The 14,046-nt window shown below is 48.3% G+C and overlaps 2 protein-coding genes across 5 annotated transcripts in view; one reads left to right on the forward strand and one right to left on the reverse strand.

Annotated features, from left to right (window-relative positions):
• Positions 1–3,147, reverse strand: part of CASP8AP2 (caspase 8 associated protein 2) — a 30,147-nt gene extending 27,000 nt beyond the window's left edge. Inside the window, exons 1-2 of the mRNA XM_039531594.1 lie at positions 2,943–3,147; positions 1,121–1,196 (exon numbers count right to left, since the gene is read on the reverse strand). Of these exons, the coding sequence (XP_039387528.1) occupies positions 1,121–1,169 (49 nt within the window). The 5' untranslated portion in view covers positions 1,170–1,196; positions 2,943–3,147. The remainder of the gene's footprint in view (positions 1–1,120; positions 1,197–2,942) is intronic.
• A 1,181-nt stretch (positions 3,148–4,328) lies between these two features.
• Positions 4,329–14,046, forward strand: part of MDN1 (midasin AAA ATPase 1) — a 175,688-nt gene continuing 165,970 nt past the window's right edge. For 3 of the 4 annotated variants that reach the window (XM_039529043.1, XM_039529044.1, XM_039529046.1), the window contains exon 1: positions 4,329–4,562. In XM_039529043.1, coding sequence (XP_039384977.1) covers positions 4,464–4,562 — 99 coding nt within the window. In that variant the 5' untranslated portion in view covers positions 4,329–4,463. The remainder of the gene's footprint in view (positions 4,563–14,046) is intronic. The other variant, XM_039529045.1, reaches the window with a different exon arrangement.

Consider the following 14,046-nt stretch of genomic DNA (forward strand, 5'->3'; position numbering starts at 1 on the left):
CAGTGTTTAAGCTCCTAGCACTGCAGCAAAGATTCTGAAAGCCCCAAATGAATCTGGAGTTGTCAGGCTCCCTGCTGCTGAACCAGACTCTTTGGCCAGTTGGCTCCCTGGGCTGAGCCAGACTCTTGAAGCAGCTAGCTCCCCAGGCTGTAGGAGTCAGCCAGCTGGCCTAGGAGTTTGGAAGCCCTGAGATCTCAGCCTCGGGGCAATCTGCATGGCAGGGCTGCCCCATAAGTCCAGACCCCTGGATCTCTGACACAATTCACATCAGTTTCACTGCAGCTATTCAATGATGGGCAGCAATGAAACTGATATGAATCATGTTTATTTCACTCAGCTGCTGCTGGGTACCAAGGAGCATATTTCATTTTAGAAACACCATGTTTCAGTGTTTCCAAAAGAAAAATTTTCCAAATCCCCCAGTTCACAAGAAATTCTGAATACTGAGATTTCTTGTGAACTTGAAATTCTGAATAACATCTCCTTTTATTTGTCTTATTTTTCAGGTTAACAATCCCAGTTTTTTTCAATGTCTTTTCATATCAGACTTCTCATGCCTCTACTCATTCTCACTAGTGTTCTTTGAATCCCTCCAAGTCTGCAACGAACAGTTATTACTACTGAAGATATTAGTATGTACAGTGCATCTGAAATTTATGATCTGGTCTTGTGTGCCTTGTTTTGATTTTCTCTTGGTTGGGAAAATAATGTTTACAGTATCTTGATTGCTTGTGAAAGTAAATGTACTCAGACACAAACTAGTACACCTCCTATAATATTTCCACATAAAAAGCTGTATTAAAATGGAGTTCAGGTTGAGGGTAGCAACTTAAGAGGTAAGAGACACTACTGGGATGTTGTAGTTATCTCAAAATCCTGCTTTACAAAACCCAGGAAATATAAGATATCCACACAATCTTAACTCTGGCCTGTACTGACACCATGCATTAACAATATGATTATGGCATTTCAGTACTTGCAGTACCAGATTAGATTAAGATGATTTTTAAAGACATTCTATTATTTTCACTCATTATAGCATTACTATACATATGGTGTGGAGGATTTGTCTTCATCTTGCAAAGTAAAAAATTAACAACCTATTTAGTAAAGGTCTTACCACCACAAGGGATATCGCATAATGTCAGTCCATCATCATCTGTTGCCATTATACTAATTCCCTACAGCTTCCCCATCTGTGTGTGTACAATAAAAAAGCAGAATAGTTAGATTAACCAATAATTTGAAAACAATATCGTGAACTAAAAGCATCTTTAAGGATCGCTCACAATGGGTTCGAATTTGATACTCATTTTTTAATGAGATCCAACAACAAGCAAAGTAGATCCAGGTGGATTTTTGATGCCAGGTTACAGAATTTAGCTCTGTAGTCTGGCAAAATAAAATATAAATAAAGGACAACTTCATACACAATTAGAAGTGTTCTTAAGCACAACAAAATTATATTAATCTCTATATTATTTAGTATTGCTAAATAATCTTAATAGGAAAAAAAACTTTCCTATGCAGCCACGTCAGTTTACACTGCATAAAGATAATAGGTCTACCAAGCGTATTCCTAAACCAATTAATGAAAATAATCCAATTCCACTTCTACCTACACTTTAAAAGTAAATTCCTGTTACACTTAAAAACCAAAGCAGCAACCCATATAAACACTTCACATTTACATGACATTTTTCCTGCCAATGGGTCCAACAGCAGTTAACCCAAGACATTGTACACCAACTGGAAACTATCATTTCATCCTTCCCACCCTCACTGACATGCAACCACCTGAAGTGAAGGTGGCAGCCTGGTGAACATCGATTAATACAATGTGGGAAGGGGAGGACTAAGACATCTGGATAACAGCACAAGTAACTATGCTATGAAATCTTTAGCAGGGCATACACATAGGGCAGCATCAAGATTCTCAGTGGGTGGAGGTGTTGTTCTCCTCTGGACTTTCTCCAATTTGTCCACATCTCTCCTGAAATGTGGTGCTCAGAACTGGACACAATACTCCAGTTAAGGCCTTGTCAGTGTTGAACAGAGTGGCAGAATTACTTCTTGCTTACACCACTCCTGCTAATACACCCCAGAATGTCATTTGCCTTTTTTTTTGCAGCAGTATTGTACTGTTAGCTCATATTTAGTTTGTGATCCACTATAACCCCCAAATCCTTTTCTGCAGCAATCCTTCCTAGGTAGTCATTTCCCATGTAGTATATTATGCCATGCCAGGGATGGCAATGGGGAGAATAAGGGTTATGCTATGCCGGGAGGTGAGGGAAGAACAGGGATTGGGTTTATGCCTGGCCAGGGATGGCAGGCAGCTGTGGGCTATGCCAAGATAGGGATGACAACAACTGGGCAATGGGGCAAGGGCAGATATGAGCTATGCCAGGCTGGGGGGAGCAGCTGGGAGGGGGCATGTCAGGCTGGGCATGGCAACAGCTGGGCAGAGGGATGGGGGCCATGCCAGTCCGGGGGGCTAAGGCCAGGGCAGGGATGGCAGTCGGGCAGCTCATACTGGGTGGGGGTGGCGGCAGCTAGGGAGGTGTAGCTGTGCCAGGCAGGGGGTGGCGTCTGGGTGGGGAAGGTGGTGGTGGGGGGCGGCTGTGCCAGGCTAGGGATGGTGGTGGCTAGTGGGGGGCTGTGCCAGGCAGGGAGCGGGTGGCGGGGCTGTGCCAGGCTAGGGATGGCGGTGGCTGGTGGGGGGCTGTGCCAGGCAGGGAGCGAGTGGCGGGGCTGTGCCAGGCTAGGGATGGCGGTGGGGGGCTGTGCCAGGCTGGTAGCTGTGGGGGGGCTGTGCCAGTCCCGAGGGGGCTATGCCAGGCGGGGGGCGGGGACTGGGTCTCTCTCTTCCAACCCCTCCCCCTGGGTGCGCGCATCCGCCTGGCGCCCGCCGCGGACCCTGTCCCGCCCCCTTCACCAACCGGTTGGCGTCTCTCTCTCGCCGCGGCAGCTTCCCAGACACCCGGGATCCCCCCAGTGCCGCCGCTGTCGCCGCTGCAAGTCCCGCAGGCCGGGCCAAGGGCAGGAGGGGCGGGATTCGGGCAACTGCCAGCCACTCAGTGGAGACGCACAGCACGTAACCTCGCCAACGTCACTAGTTTCCGCCTCTAGGAAAAAACAGTTGGCGCGAAAGTGAACCGTCTGCGGCGGCCCCGCCCCCAAGAGCCTGGCCCTGCCCCCCTCCACTCGAGCTCCGCCCCCTTCTTCCTGTGTCCCGAGCTCCGCTCCGAGACCCTCGCGCTCTACTCTCCCTCCGGAGCTCCTGACCCAGCGCCCCGCCTGCCCGGAGCAGATGGACCTGCCGGGAGGGAGGGGTAATGCCTCGCGTCCTGGGGCCATGGGCAGACGAGGAAGTTCATTTTTAAGTCTCTGTTTTCACGCCGCAGCTAAAAATACAGCCGCACAATCCTCGTGCTCCGCCCGCGGGCAATACTCCTGGCGGCCACGGGGGAGAGGAACAGCGCCGCGAGTTGCCTCTGCCTGTTTGCGGCGCTCAAATGACATTATTTGTTTTTTCACCACCGTCCCCTCCGGCGGCGTGTTGGGTACAGTGAGGTCGGTGGACAAGGTCTCCGTCATGAAGCACCACTCTGAAACCATCTGCAGCTTGAGGCTCTTATTCAGTGAAATTAAATCGACTCGGTGAGGGCATAAATGGATCCCATGGTAGGATCAGAGTGTAAAATAGGAGGCCCCGATCCTGCTGTCAGTGAATCAATGTCTAAACTCCTTGAAACCATTGCAAGGCTGCCTGCCACCTTCTCATGCAGATTCCCCCACAGTCTCTGTTGTGCCCTGGTGTTTACAGACCACTGCCAACGCGCGAGGAGACCGCTGCAGTTCATGCGCAGCTAGTCCGTATCAAAACATGATCTCGTTCTAGTTACCTCGTCGCCCTTCTGCCCGAGCCCGACCTGTTCGCCTCATACACCTGCTGTCTCCTCGCTGGCTGCCCATGTAGCCCAGTGTCATAGCAATAGTTCAGCGGGCACTGAGGAGCCCTGGCACCTGGCCGGACCGAGCTCTGAACGCTGAACCCGGGCAGAACAGAGCAGTAGCATCCCTGATCACAGAGAAGGGGCAGGGTAAGACTCGCCCCAGCTCCCGATGCTGTAAGTAGAACTGCAGCGGCTCCCGCGGAGCCCCTTGGAAAACTACAGATCCCAGCATGCAGCGCTCGATCTTCTGAGTGGCCGCTCGGCTCACGGGGGAGTGTTGCATGCTGGGACACGTAGTTTTCCACGGGCCCCGCGGTTGGGGAAGCGAGGCCACTTCCTTTTCCGTCAACGGCGCTGGTTGGTGACGTTTTGCCAGAAACGGAAGCTTGTCCGGCGCGAGCTGCGCGTCTCTCCTTGTCCCCCACGTGTCGCGGTGTATCGGAGCTTCCAAAGGGACGCGCGCCCCTCCCCCTCCCCGAGAGACCCCGGAGCTCGCGGCGGGGGATGGAGGCCCTGCGGCTCCGCCTGGCCGGCCCGCTGCAGCTGGTGGCGCAGCGGAACGAGAAGAGCAGCGGCGAGCTGGGCAGGTTCCTGGCCAAGCAGGTGAGCGAGTGGCCGCGCAGCGCCAGTGCAGCTCCCGGGGGCACGAGGCAGCTCCCTGGGCAGCCCTCCCAGCCCGCGTCTCCCCCCGCTCCCGCCTGCTGCGTCACCCGGCTGTGGGGCTGGGGCGGAGAACAAGGGAGCCCCCCCCTTCTGAAACACCCCCACCCCTCGTCTGCTTCCCTAGAACTGCCCGCCCCAAAGATACAACTCCCTCCCCCCCGCTGCCGTCCATCTCCCTCCTCCCAGCCCCAGCGTCTGCCACGGTGAGCAGAGGACAACTGCACCCTGTGCAGAGAACACCAGGCACCCCCATCGCCCCTCCATCTTTGTTTCCTGCTGGCTCTCACCCTGCAATGTTTGTCCAACTGTTGCCGGCACAGAGGGCCGAGGACAGCAACAGTGGGGGTTCGTTGCCCGGTGTGCGCAGCACTAATTAACACACCAGGGTGGAGAAGCAAAACCAGGTTTATTTGAGCCCAAATAAGGTGCAAGGGAGACAGCAATCTCAAATCCTGCACACAGATACAAACAGCTCTCTCTCTTTATACATGATTTCAGCTAAGCATTTCCATTCCCTCCACACTTCTCCCCCTTACCCCCCCTTCTTCCCCCTCCCGTCTATTTTCTATAGCAAATACATCATGCAAGTAGCCATTAAATCATACTTGGCAAAAACCACTTTAGCTCGTTAGTACCTCTTCTGTGAACAGTTATCTGTACTTTCCCACCGTGGGGGCTACGTTCTCATGCATATAACTTTAATTACAGCATCTGCTTTCCGCCTATCTTATTTAGTATTGGCTACATCTAGTATCAAGCAGCCTTGCAGCTGCCAGTAATTAGCACATAACACAAGAGGTTACAAAAGTTTAGTAAGGCTAACAAAAGCACTTTACATAAAGGTACTTTGGGTCACATAGGCCCAAAGCCATCCTCCCGAGTTACCTAGATTTATGCCTAGTGACACCAACACAACCCTAATCTGCTCACCCAGGTGTATCCCTAACGGGGAAAGGACAAAACACCTTTTCTGCTGCTCTGCATAGTTAGAACATTTTTTCTTCTGGCCTCTGTAGTTGGAGCCACGGGAGCTCCCCTTCTGACACGTCTGTACTATATCCTCATTGACAATAAACTGTTCCTTCTTGGTTTTGACCTCCACTGTCTTCAGGCCTATGGAGATGAATCTGCCCTACAGTGAGAGCTAGAGGGAGCTAGGTATTGAAATGCCTTTGAGGATCTGGGCCTCAGTTTCTTCCCTTCAGTCCCCTACACTTCAGGATGTATTTTTCTCTCACTCTCTTCTCTCTAAATATTAGAGGGAGTATGGTCTAGTGAGTAAAGGACAGGAAGTTCTGGGTTCTGTTCTTTGCTTTACCACTTGCTGTGTGATCTGGAGAGGATTGCTGACTTCTATGTGCTTTAGTTTCTTTAGTTAAACAGCAGGGCTACTTATCTACATTGTGGGATGTTGAGGTCTAATTCATTTATGTCTGTGAAAGATTTGGAGATCTTCAGTTGGAAGGTGTTGGAAGACGAGATAAAAGTGGAAAAATTATGTATTATCTTTCGTGACTGAAGTTTCAAGGTACTTAAACAGCCCGTGCATGTGCGCACACGCACACACACGCACATGCGCACACACACACCCTACCTCAAACTACACTTTCCCATTTGAGTGCCTAAGTAGTAAATGTTCCCGATGTCTGAGGGTGAGGGAGGCTAAACCATCAAACTTTTTCAGGGTATAAACTCTTATTTCAAAATGATTTTTCTCTACTACAGGAAAAACCTTCCTACTGTGAATCGATGATTTGCAGTCTTATTTATTTATAGACAGCGCTAGTCATTGGTGGTTAGTTTCCTCAAGCACAAGTAGGAGGAAAGTGAAATTGACGTGCAAGGATTTAGCCAACACTATAAGTGAATATGTATGTGGGAGCTCAGATGGATGTGAGAACTGCAAACATGATTGCATGTGGAACTGAGTAATTGTCCGTGACTATTGCAGGCTGTTGTGTCCTTGCTTTGCGCTGTTTACTTTTTTCACGTAAGGTGTCGATGCATATTGCTTCAAAATAGTTAATGGTAACATGACAAACCTGCCACCACCTTGCCTTTTCATGGACTGCTGCTTCCCAGTTACTGGACTTGACCTCACATGTTTTCAGGTTTGACTTCAGTGTATCTTTATACCATTTGTACCAACCACCATAAGAGTGACTGCCTTGTTTTAACTGTCAGCCATACAAATAAGGTGCCCAGACCAGTGCAGCTGAGCCATTATGAGCATGCCTTGAGTGCCGGACATCTGTCAACAATTAAGGATTTTGGTATTAGGAATCTTGATCCACTATTTGACCCTGCAAACAGACAGAAGGCAAACAGACAGAAGGCCTGGGACTGATTGAGTTTCCTGGAATGGGGCAATATGTTGTTCATGTCTCACAACCATACAGAAGTGTCGTTAGCACAACTGCCCGATAGATATTTTGATTATCACTTATTTTGGTGACCTTATCATTCTGTAGGTGTTGTGGCAACTTCCCAAATACAAAGCTTGCCTTAGACAGCATGCTCTCTAGGTAACATGAGGAGCATTGAGAGGAGTGTTGTTGTTTTTAGTAAATGGGTAGATATGCACATCTCCCTGCACAGGTTCGATACAGTATTTCAGTTTTTTTAAGATTAATTGCAAAACCAAAACAATTAACCGCATGAACAAAGTGATCAGTTATAAATTGAATGTCATTAATCTAGTGAACAACTAGTGCACAGTCATCAGCAAATAAAAGTAAATAATAAGTAAATGCCACTTTTGTGTGAGCACAGAAGTGTTGCAGATTAAACAATTTCACATTGGTGCAGAACCGAATAAATACTCCTCTGTTAGTGTTATGAAATGCATGCATAAGCATAGCCAAAAAAAGGATGGAAAAGAGTATGGGAGCAAGCACAGAGCCTTGTTTGGGGCCATTAGTGACAGGGGTCTGATATCTTTCCATTTTCCACCACTCTGACCAGTATCCCATGATGGAAGGACCAAATGACAGAAATAAACTTTGCACGGCATCCAAAGATGAACAAAAGTTTCTGGAGTTCGTCATGATTTACAGAATCAAAAGCCTTAAGGGTGATAGGGCAAACTGGTAAAGGTGAACACTGTTGACATCCTTGAAATCCTGTGATACTGACTCTTGCTCCCATATAATATGGAAGAGCCTTGTAAGGTGACTTGCAATATAGTAGCCAGCCTGCTTGTACAGCTCTGCTGGAATGGTATCTAGTCCGGGTGATTTCCCTTGTGACATCTGCTTGACTATAGTCTTGTATGAGGTAGGGGCTGGTGCAGGCCCTTCTTATAAAGGGTGTTGTGGAAGAGCATTCATTGCTTCCTCAGGGATGTCTGAAGGGTAGCTGAGAAGTAAACTCAAATGTTCCAGCCATCAAGCATTTCTTTTTTGTCAATTAAAAGTTGATTACTATCCAGAGTGCGTACAAGGGTTATCCTGTTTCACCTGGGGCCATATACAGCATGGAGACCGGGAAAAAAGCTTTTGGTGTGCTTGCGGTCTGCTATCGGTTGTAATTCCACCACTTTGTTTTCCGCCACTGCTTTATCATATGTCGAAGTCTGGGCTGAACTATCTGATTTGCTCAGTGATATGCAGCCGTCCTAGCAGCTGAACTTTATCTGCTTTGTAGGCTTGGAGCAAAAGCATGCAGTGAGTTCAAGAGCTGACATAGTTCAGAGTCATTCTCATCAAACCAGTCCTGATATTTCCTCTTAATAAAGTCAAAAACTTCAGCTGCCAAGTTATATGTTGTAGTAAATTGACAAGACTGTCCGAATGATACATTTGGGAGCTGAATCTGACAGGTGAGAAGCAGTGGAATCAGGCATTGAAGTTATTCATGAGGAAGAAAGACCTGAGAAATGGAATCAGGGAAGGGTAGAGTAGCAGGAAGAGGCAGAGCAGTCCATCTCTCTCTGACTGCAGCCAGGAGGCCAGTGAAATAGTATGAGACCTGGGAGAGAGAATGTTCTTCCCCTTTTCTGTAGTTTTAGGAGAAGATGAGCTTCAATTTTATTACTCTTGCTTTCTGGAAACTGATAGAAAGACGGATTATAGGTCAAGGGCCAGTGGTAGAACCCTGGTGGATAGTAGTTAATTCTTTTGGCGAGATGAAAGACTGGTGGTATTGACAGGCTTTGAACCTTCAGTTTTTGAGAACTTAGTGCCTTATCATTAGGCTTAGGACACTCAACAGCAATCATCTCCAGCCATCCTTTCTGTTCATCATTTTAATTTGCTAAATGTATTATATCTTTATCGCTTTATATACAGGATACATGCTACTTATATGGTTCTGTAACTTCAGTACTTTTTTTGGCTCCCTTCTCCTTGTCCCTTTAGTATTTCATAAATCATTGTCAAAGGGACTTGTCCAAAATCTATTTGGTACTCCTGGGGGAATTCTGTGCCACTGCAAAATGCAGAAATTTGCAGAATTCCCCGTTTCCCCTGCAGAATTGGGGTGGCAGGGCTGCTGGCCACCACCAGGGTCTGCTGGACTCTGCAGAGCCCAGCTTTCAATGAGCGGAGTATCCGGCCTGGCTGGGCTGAAGGCTGCATGATCTGTTGATCTTCATTCTCCCAGGGATGGGAGAGGGCACAGGAGACCCAGCTCTGGCAAAGGGTGAGGAATGGCAGGACCGTACCGCACCACGTCCTCTGGCAGGACAGTAAAGAATCTGGGGGGAATAAAGCCTCTGGAGGTGCTGGTATCTGGGCTGGGAGGTATCCCACAACTGGGCTCTGGGGGAATGGGAGTGCAGAAGTCTGGGCTCTGGAAGCTCCACACAGCCTCTTCTAGTACCACTCAACTGGAACTGGGTTGTCATAGGGGCTTCTTTAATTCTCTTCTCCTGGGGGAATCTGTTTTTGCTGCTGTCTATATTGTTGACATACTTGTGGACAATTATTTTGAAATAAATTACCAAAATAAATGAAACTGAAGTGATTATATTGTGTTGTTTTGACAACTAAAATATGCAGAATTTTAAAATACTGTGTGCAGAAATTTTAAAATTTTGGCACAGAATTCCCTCAGGAGTAATTTGGTGAAGAGAATCCTGCTTTGGGGATTCATTTTAAATAAATGTTTAAAGCTTCTCCCTCTGGTTATAAGGGATTTTGCTGTTCATGCTTAAATGAGTCGTATAAATAGTGTCTCAGCCAAAGAAAAATAATCATGCCAAAATTTCAACCAATCTTAATTTCCTGACCTTGCATTTCTGGGTAATGCAAGCAAACCCCATGTTTGTGAGAGGCAGCAATTAATTTGAGTCTAAAATGAGAGGTATTAGTGTGGTTACAGGCACGTGGTGCATACACTAAGAAGAAGGACACTAGTGACTGAATGTTGTAGGTATTCATTTGGACTAGATGAAAAGAGTTTGGCTTAGTACAATTATTGCTTGTGGGGGATCCATATCATGCAGCACCCTCAAAATTGGCACCCTTGTTGGCAACTCTTAGAAGCCAAGGATTGAATTGTCATGGCAATAGAATGACCCTTCTCACGATTAGAGGGATTTCTCTACCTAGAGTGGGTTCTAGAAAGGCTGGTAAGGAAAGGTAGGGGGAAGTTTCCATTGCTGCTAGTCATGCCATATTTACTCTGTGAATAGAGGATTTCAGTTTTCATTGGTGTCAAGGGGATATCTTTCACAAGCACTAGCCTTACCTATTAAGGCTATGTCTGCACTACAGAGTCTATGCTAACATATCCCCCTTGTGTAGATGCAGCCTACCACCAAATGAAGAATTTTTCTGTCTGCCTGTAGGAACACCACCTTCTCGAATGATATTAGATAGGTTGAGAGCAGTGCACTTCTGTCAATATAGCTGCATCTAAATTTTTATCCATACCTAGTGAGCGATATAGCTAAGCCAACATAACTTTTAAGTGTAGACCCAGAGTTGTGCTGCATCCATGTAAAAATGTATCTTCAATTTCTATGTTTAAAAAAAACCAAACTTAATTGTTCTAGTAATGTTTACATACAGCTTGGTCCAGTAGCAATGTAAAAGTGAATTAGCATAATAGGCATTACCACCAGTATTTGAGCACCTGCCACAATAAAATACTCAGCCTGAATGTTCATACCATATAGGAAAAGTTACTTTCACAACTAACAATTTTTCGATTGTCCTTAGTGTGCAGTAAATATTTGGACTTCAGACTCTCTTGAATCAGAACATTGCATTTTCATGGGTGCAGTCTCAAATGCTGGTTTTATTAGGGTATGTCTACACTACAAGAGTAGTTTGATTCAACTTAAGTCGAATTTGTGGAATCGACCTTACAAAGTCGAATTTGTGTGTCCACACTAAGGACAGTAATTTGACTTTGTGAGTCCACACTTACGGGGCAAGCGTCGGCTTTGGAAGCGGTGCACTGTGGGCAGCTATCCCACAATTCCCGCAGTCCCCGCTGCCCATTGGAATGCTGGGTAGAGCCCCCAATGCCTGCTGGGGGAAAAAATGTGTCGAGGGTGGTTTTGGGTAACTGTCATCATTGAACCGTCACTCCCGCCCTCCCTCCCTGAAAGCGCCAGCGGGCAATCTGTTCGCGCACTTTTCTGGTCAGTGACAGCGTGGACGCCACAGCACTGCGAGCATGGAGCCCGCTGCAGTTATGGCCGTTGTCAACTCCTCGCACCTTATCGTCCACCTCTTCCACAGTCAACTGCTGAGAAATCGGGCTACTTTTCAATGGTGCTGCAAGCACTGGCGGACCATAGGGGACGTTTTACCAACATCAACGTCGGGTGGCTGGGCAAGGTTCATGACGCGCGTGTTTTCAGGAACTCCGGTCTGTTTAGACGCCTGCAGGAAGGTAGTTTCTTCCTGGACCACAAAATAACTGTTGGGGATGTGCAGATGCCTATAGTGATCCTCGGGGACCCAGCCTACCCGCTAATGCCCTGCCTCATGAAGCCCTATACAGGCGCCTTGAACACTGACAAGGAACTGTTCAACTACCGGCTGAGCAAGTGCAGAATGGTGGTGGAGTGTGCTTTCGGACGTCTCAAGGAGAGATGGCGAAGCTTACTGACTGCCTCGGATCTCAGCGAAACCAATATCCCCATTGTTATTGCAGCTTGCTGTGTGCTCCACAATCTCCGTGAGAGCAAGGGGGAGACCTTTATGGCGGGATGGGAGGTTGAGGCAAATCGCCTGGCTGCTGATTACGCTCAGCCAGACACCCGTGCAATTAGAAGAGCCCAGCGGGAAGCGCTGTGCATCCGGGAGGCTTTGAAACCTAGGTTCCTCAGCGAGCAGCGTGACCTATGACTGTTCAGTTTCTTTACAGAGAAGCTGAACCTGCCCCTATTTCTTTACCCAGTTACTGTTGACTATCCTCTGCAGTTACATACCCCGTTCACCCCGTTTCCCCCCTTCCAACACACGTGTAAAAATAAAATACATGTTCCATTGTTACTTAACAAAGGTTTCTTTATTAATGACTTTGCGTTAAAGGGTTGAAACTGGGACGCAGACTGTGCTGGGTAGGGTGTGCGGTGATGTAAAGACCGCCTCTAAACTCAAGGAATGACAGGCTCCTCCTAGAGCGGTCCGCAGTGCCGGACTGGTTGTTTCAACAGAACCTGGCATCCCTCCTTTTTGGGACTCTGCGTGCGGGGGCTATGTGACCTTGTGGCGGAGGAGGACGGATACAGATTCCTCTGCTGCGTGGCTCTGTGGTCCAGGACAAGGACCGCTGCATAAGATCTGTAACCGCCCTCCCCCGCTACAAAGTCACGTACCCCCACACCCACACAGAACCTGCAAACCACCTCCCATACTGACCAGGGTGCCTACTGACTGCACTGTGTGTGTGACCTGCTGCTGATCCTGCCCCCGTGTCTGTACCCTGGTAAAGGTGACTATCCTATGCAATTACCAACCCCCTTCCCCACCCCTCCCTTCAAACACAGTCTTCTGTAAAAAAACATGAGGGAAACAGTAATTAACAGCAAAGTATTTTTAATAATTAACTAGACAGTTAGGGGATGAAACTGGGCTTGGGGCTTGGGTGAGTCAGGAAGGGAAGGACTTCTCAAAATTTAGGGTATGAGAGCTTTTGGGTACTTGAGCACTCTGCTGGGGTGCAATGACAGTTTTCACGGCCCCTGGCGCCCCTCCTTCTGGTTATTTTGGGTGAGGGGGGTATGGGACTTTGTGGCGGGGGAGGGCGGTTGCAGATACACTGCAGGGGGGCTCTGTCCTCCTGCCTGCGGTCCTGCATAACATGCACAAGGCGCCGGAGCGTGTCCGTTTGCTCCCTCATTAGTCCAAGCAGCATTTGAGTCGCCTGCTTGTCTTCCTCACGCCACCTCTCCTCCCGTTCGCTGTGTGAGCGCTGGTACAGAGAGAGGGTCTCCCTCCACTGGCTCTGCTGGTCCGCCTCGGCTCGGGAGCAGCCCATAAGTTCAGCGAACATCTCGTCCCGTGTCTTTTTCTTTCGCCGCCTAATCTTTGCCAGCCTCTGTGAGGGGGATGCTGTGGCAGGTCTGGAAACAGTCGAAGCTGTGTGTTGGGAAAAAGGGAGTGAATTTCTTGCAAAGATACATTTCTGCGAACAATGAACACAGTCTAGTCTGTCTCTGTGAACAAGACCATGCACAGCACCTGTCTCGTGCGCACTCCTGCTGCAGGCAATCCGGACAGCATAAACTCTGCCCCTGTTCCACCCCATCGCAGCCAAGAATGCAAATGCTTTTCGGAGACTGCAGGAACTGTGGGATAGCTTGCGTCCTCAGTCCCCCCCCCCCCCTCCCTCCATGAGCGTCCATTTGATTCTTTGGCTTTCCGTTACGCTTGTCACGCAGCAGCGTGCTGAGTCTCTGCTACGCCGTCTGTCTGGAGATTTTTTAAAAATACTTTGGACCAGGCGTAACATTACAGTAATTCCCCTAATTAGATGCAGGAGTCGCCGAGCGAGATCACCCTGAGGAGGGTCACTGAAGGGAGATAGAGAGTGCATGCTGCGTGAAAGCCAGCACAAACCAGGGGCCTATGCTGCCATGCTCGTGGAGGCAATGCTCCCAGAATACCTCATGAAAGCCTGGCGCGGAAAAGTGTGCTACCACGGAGCACCCAATAAGGCAGCTCTCCCCAGGAACCTCCTGCGGAGGCTTTTCGATTACCTCCAGGATTATGGAGGGAGAGGATTTCTTTTTGTTCTATCCATATATATATACCCTCCTTTTTCATAGTTCAGATTCCTGTTACATTAATAATAAAAAGTTTTTGTTTTGTTTACTTTTGGCTGATCCTTCCCCCCTGATTCAGACCGTAACTGCTGGGGGGGAGGGGGATAGGAGATCACCTGAGGGTGATGAAGAGATCCTGGCTGTCGGGGAAACCAGTGTTGTAAGCGCTGTCGCCTGCCTCGTCCTCCACAAACCCTT

This window comes from Mauremys reevesii, linkage group 3 (genome assembly GCF_016161935.1).
Source record: "Mauremys reevesii isolate NIE-2019 linkage group 3, ASM1616193v1, whole genome shotgun sequence".
NCBI classification, from domain to species: Eukaryota; Metazoa; Chordata; order Testudines; family Geoemydidae; genus Mauremys; species Mauremys reevesii.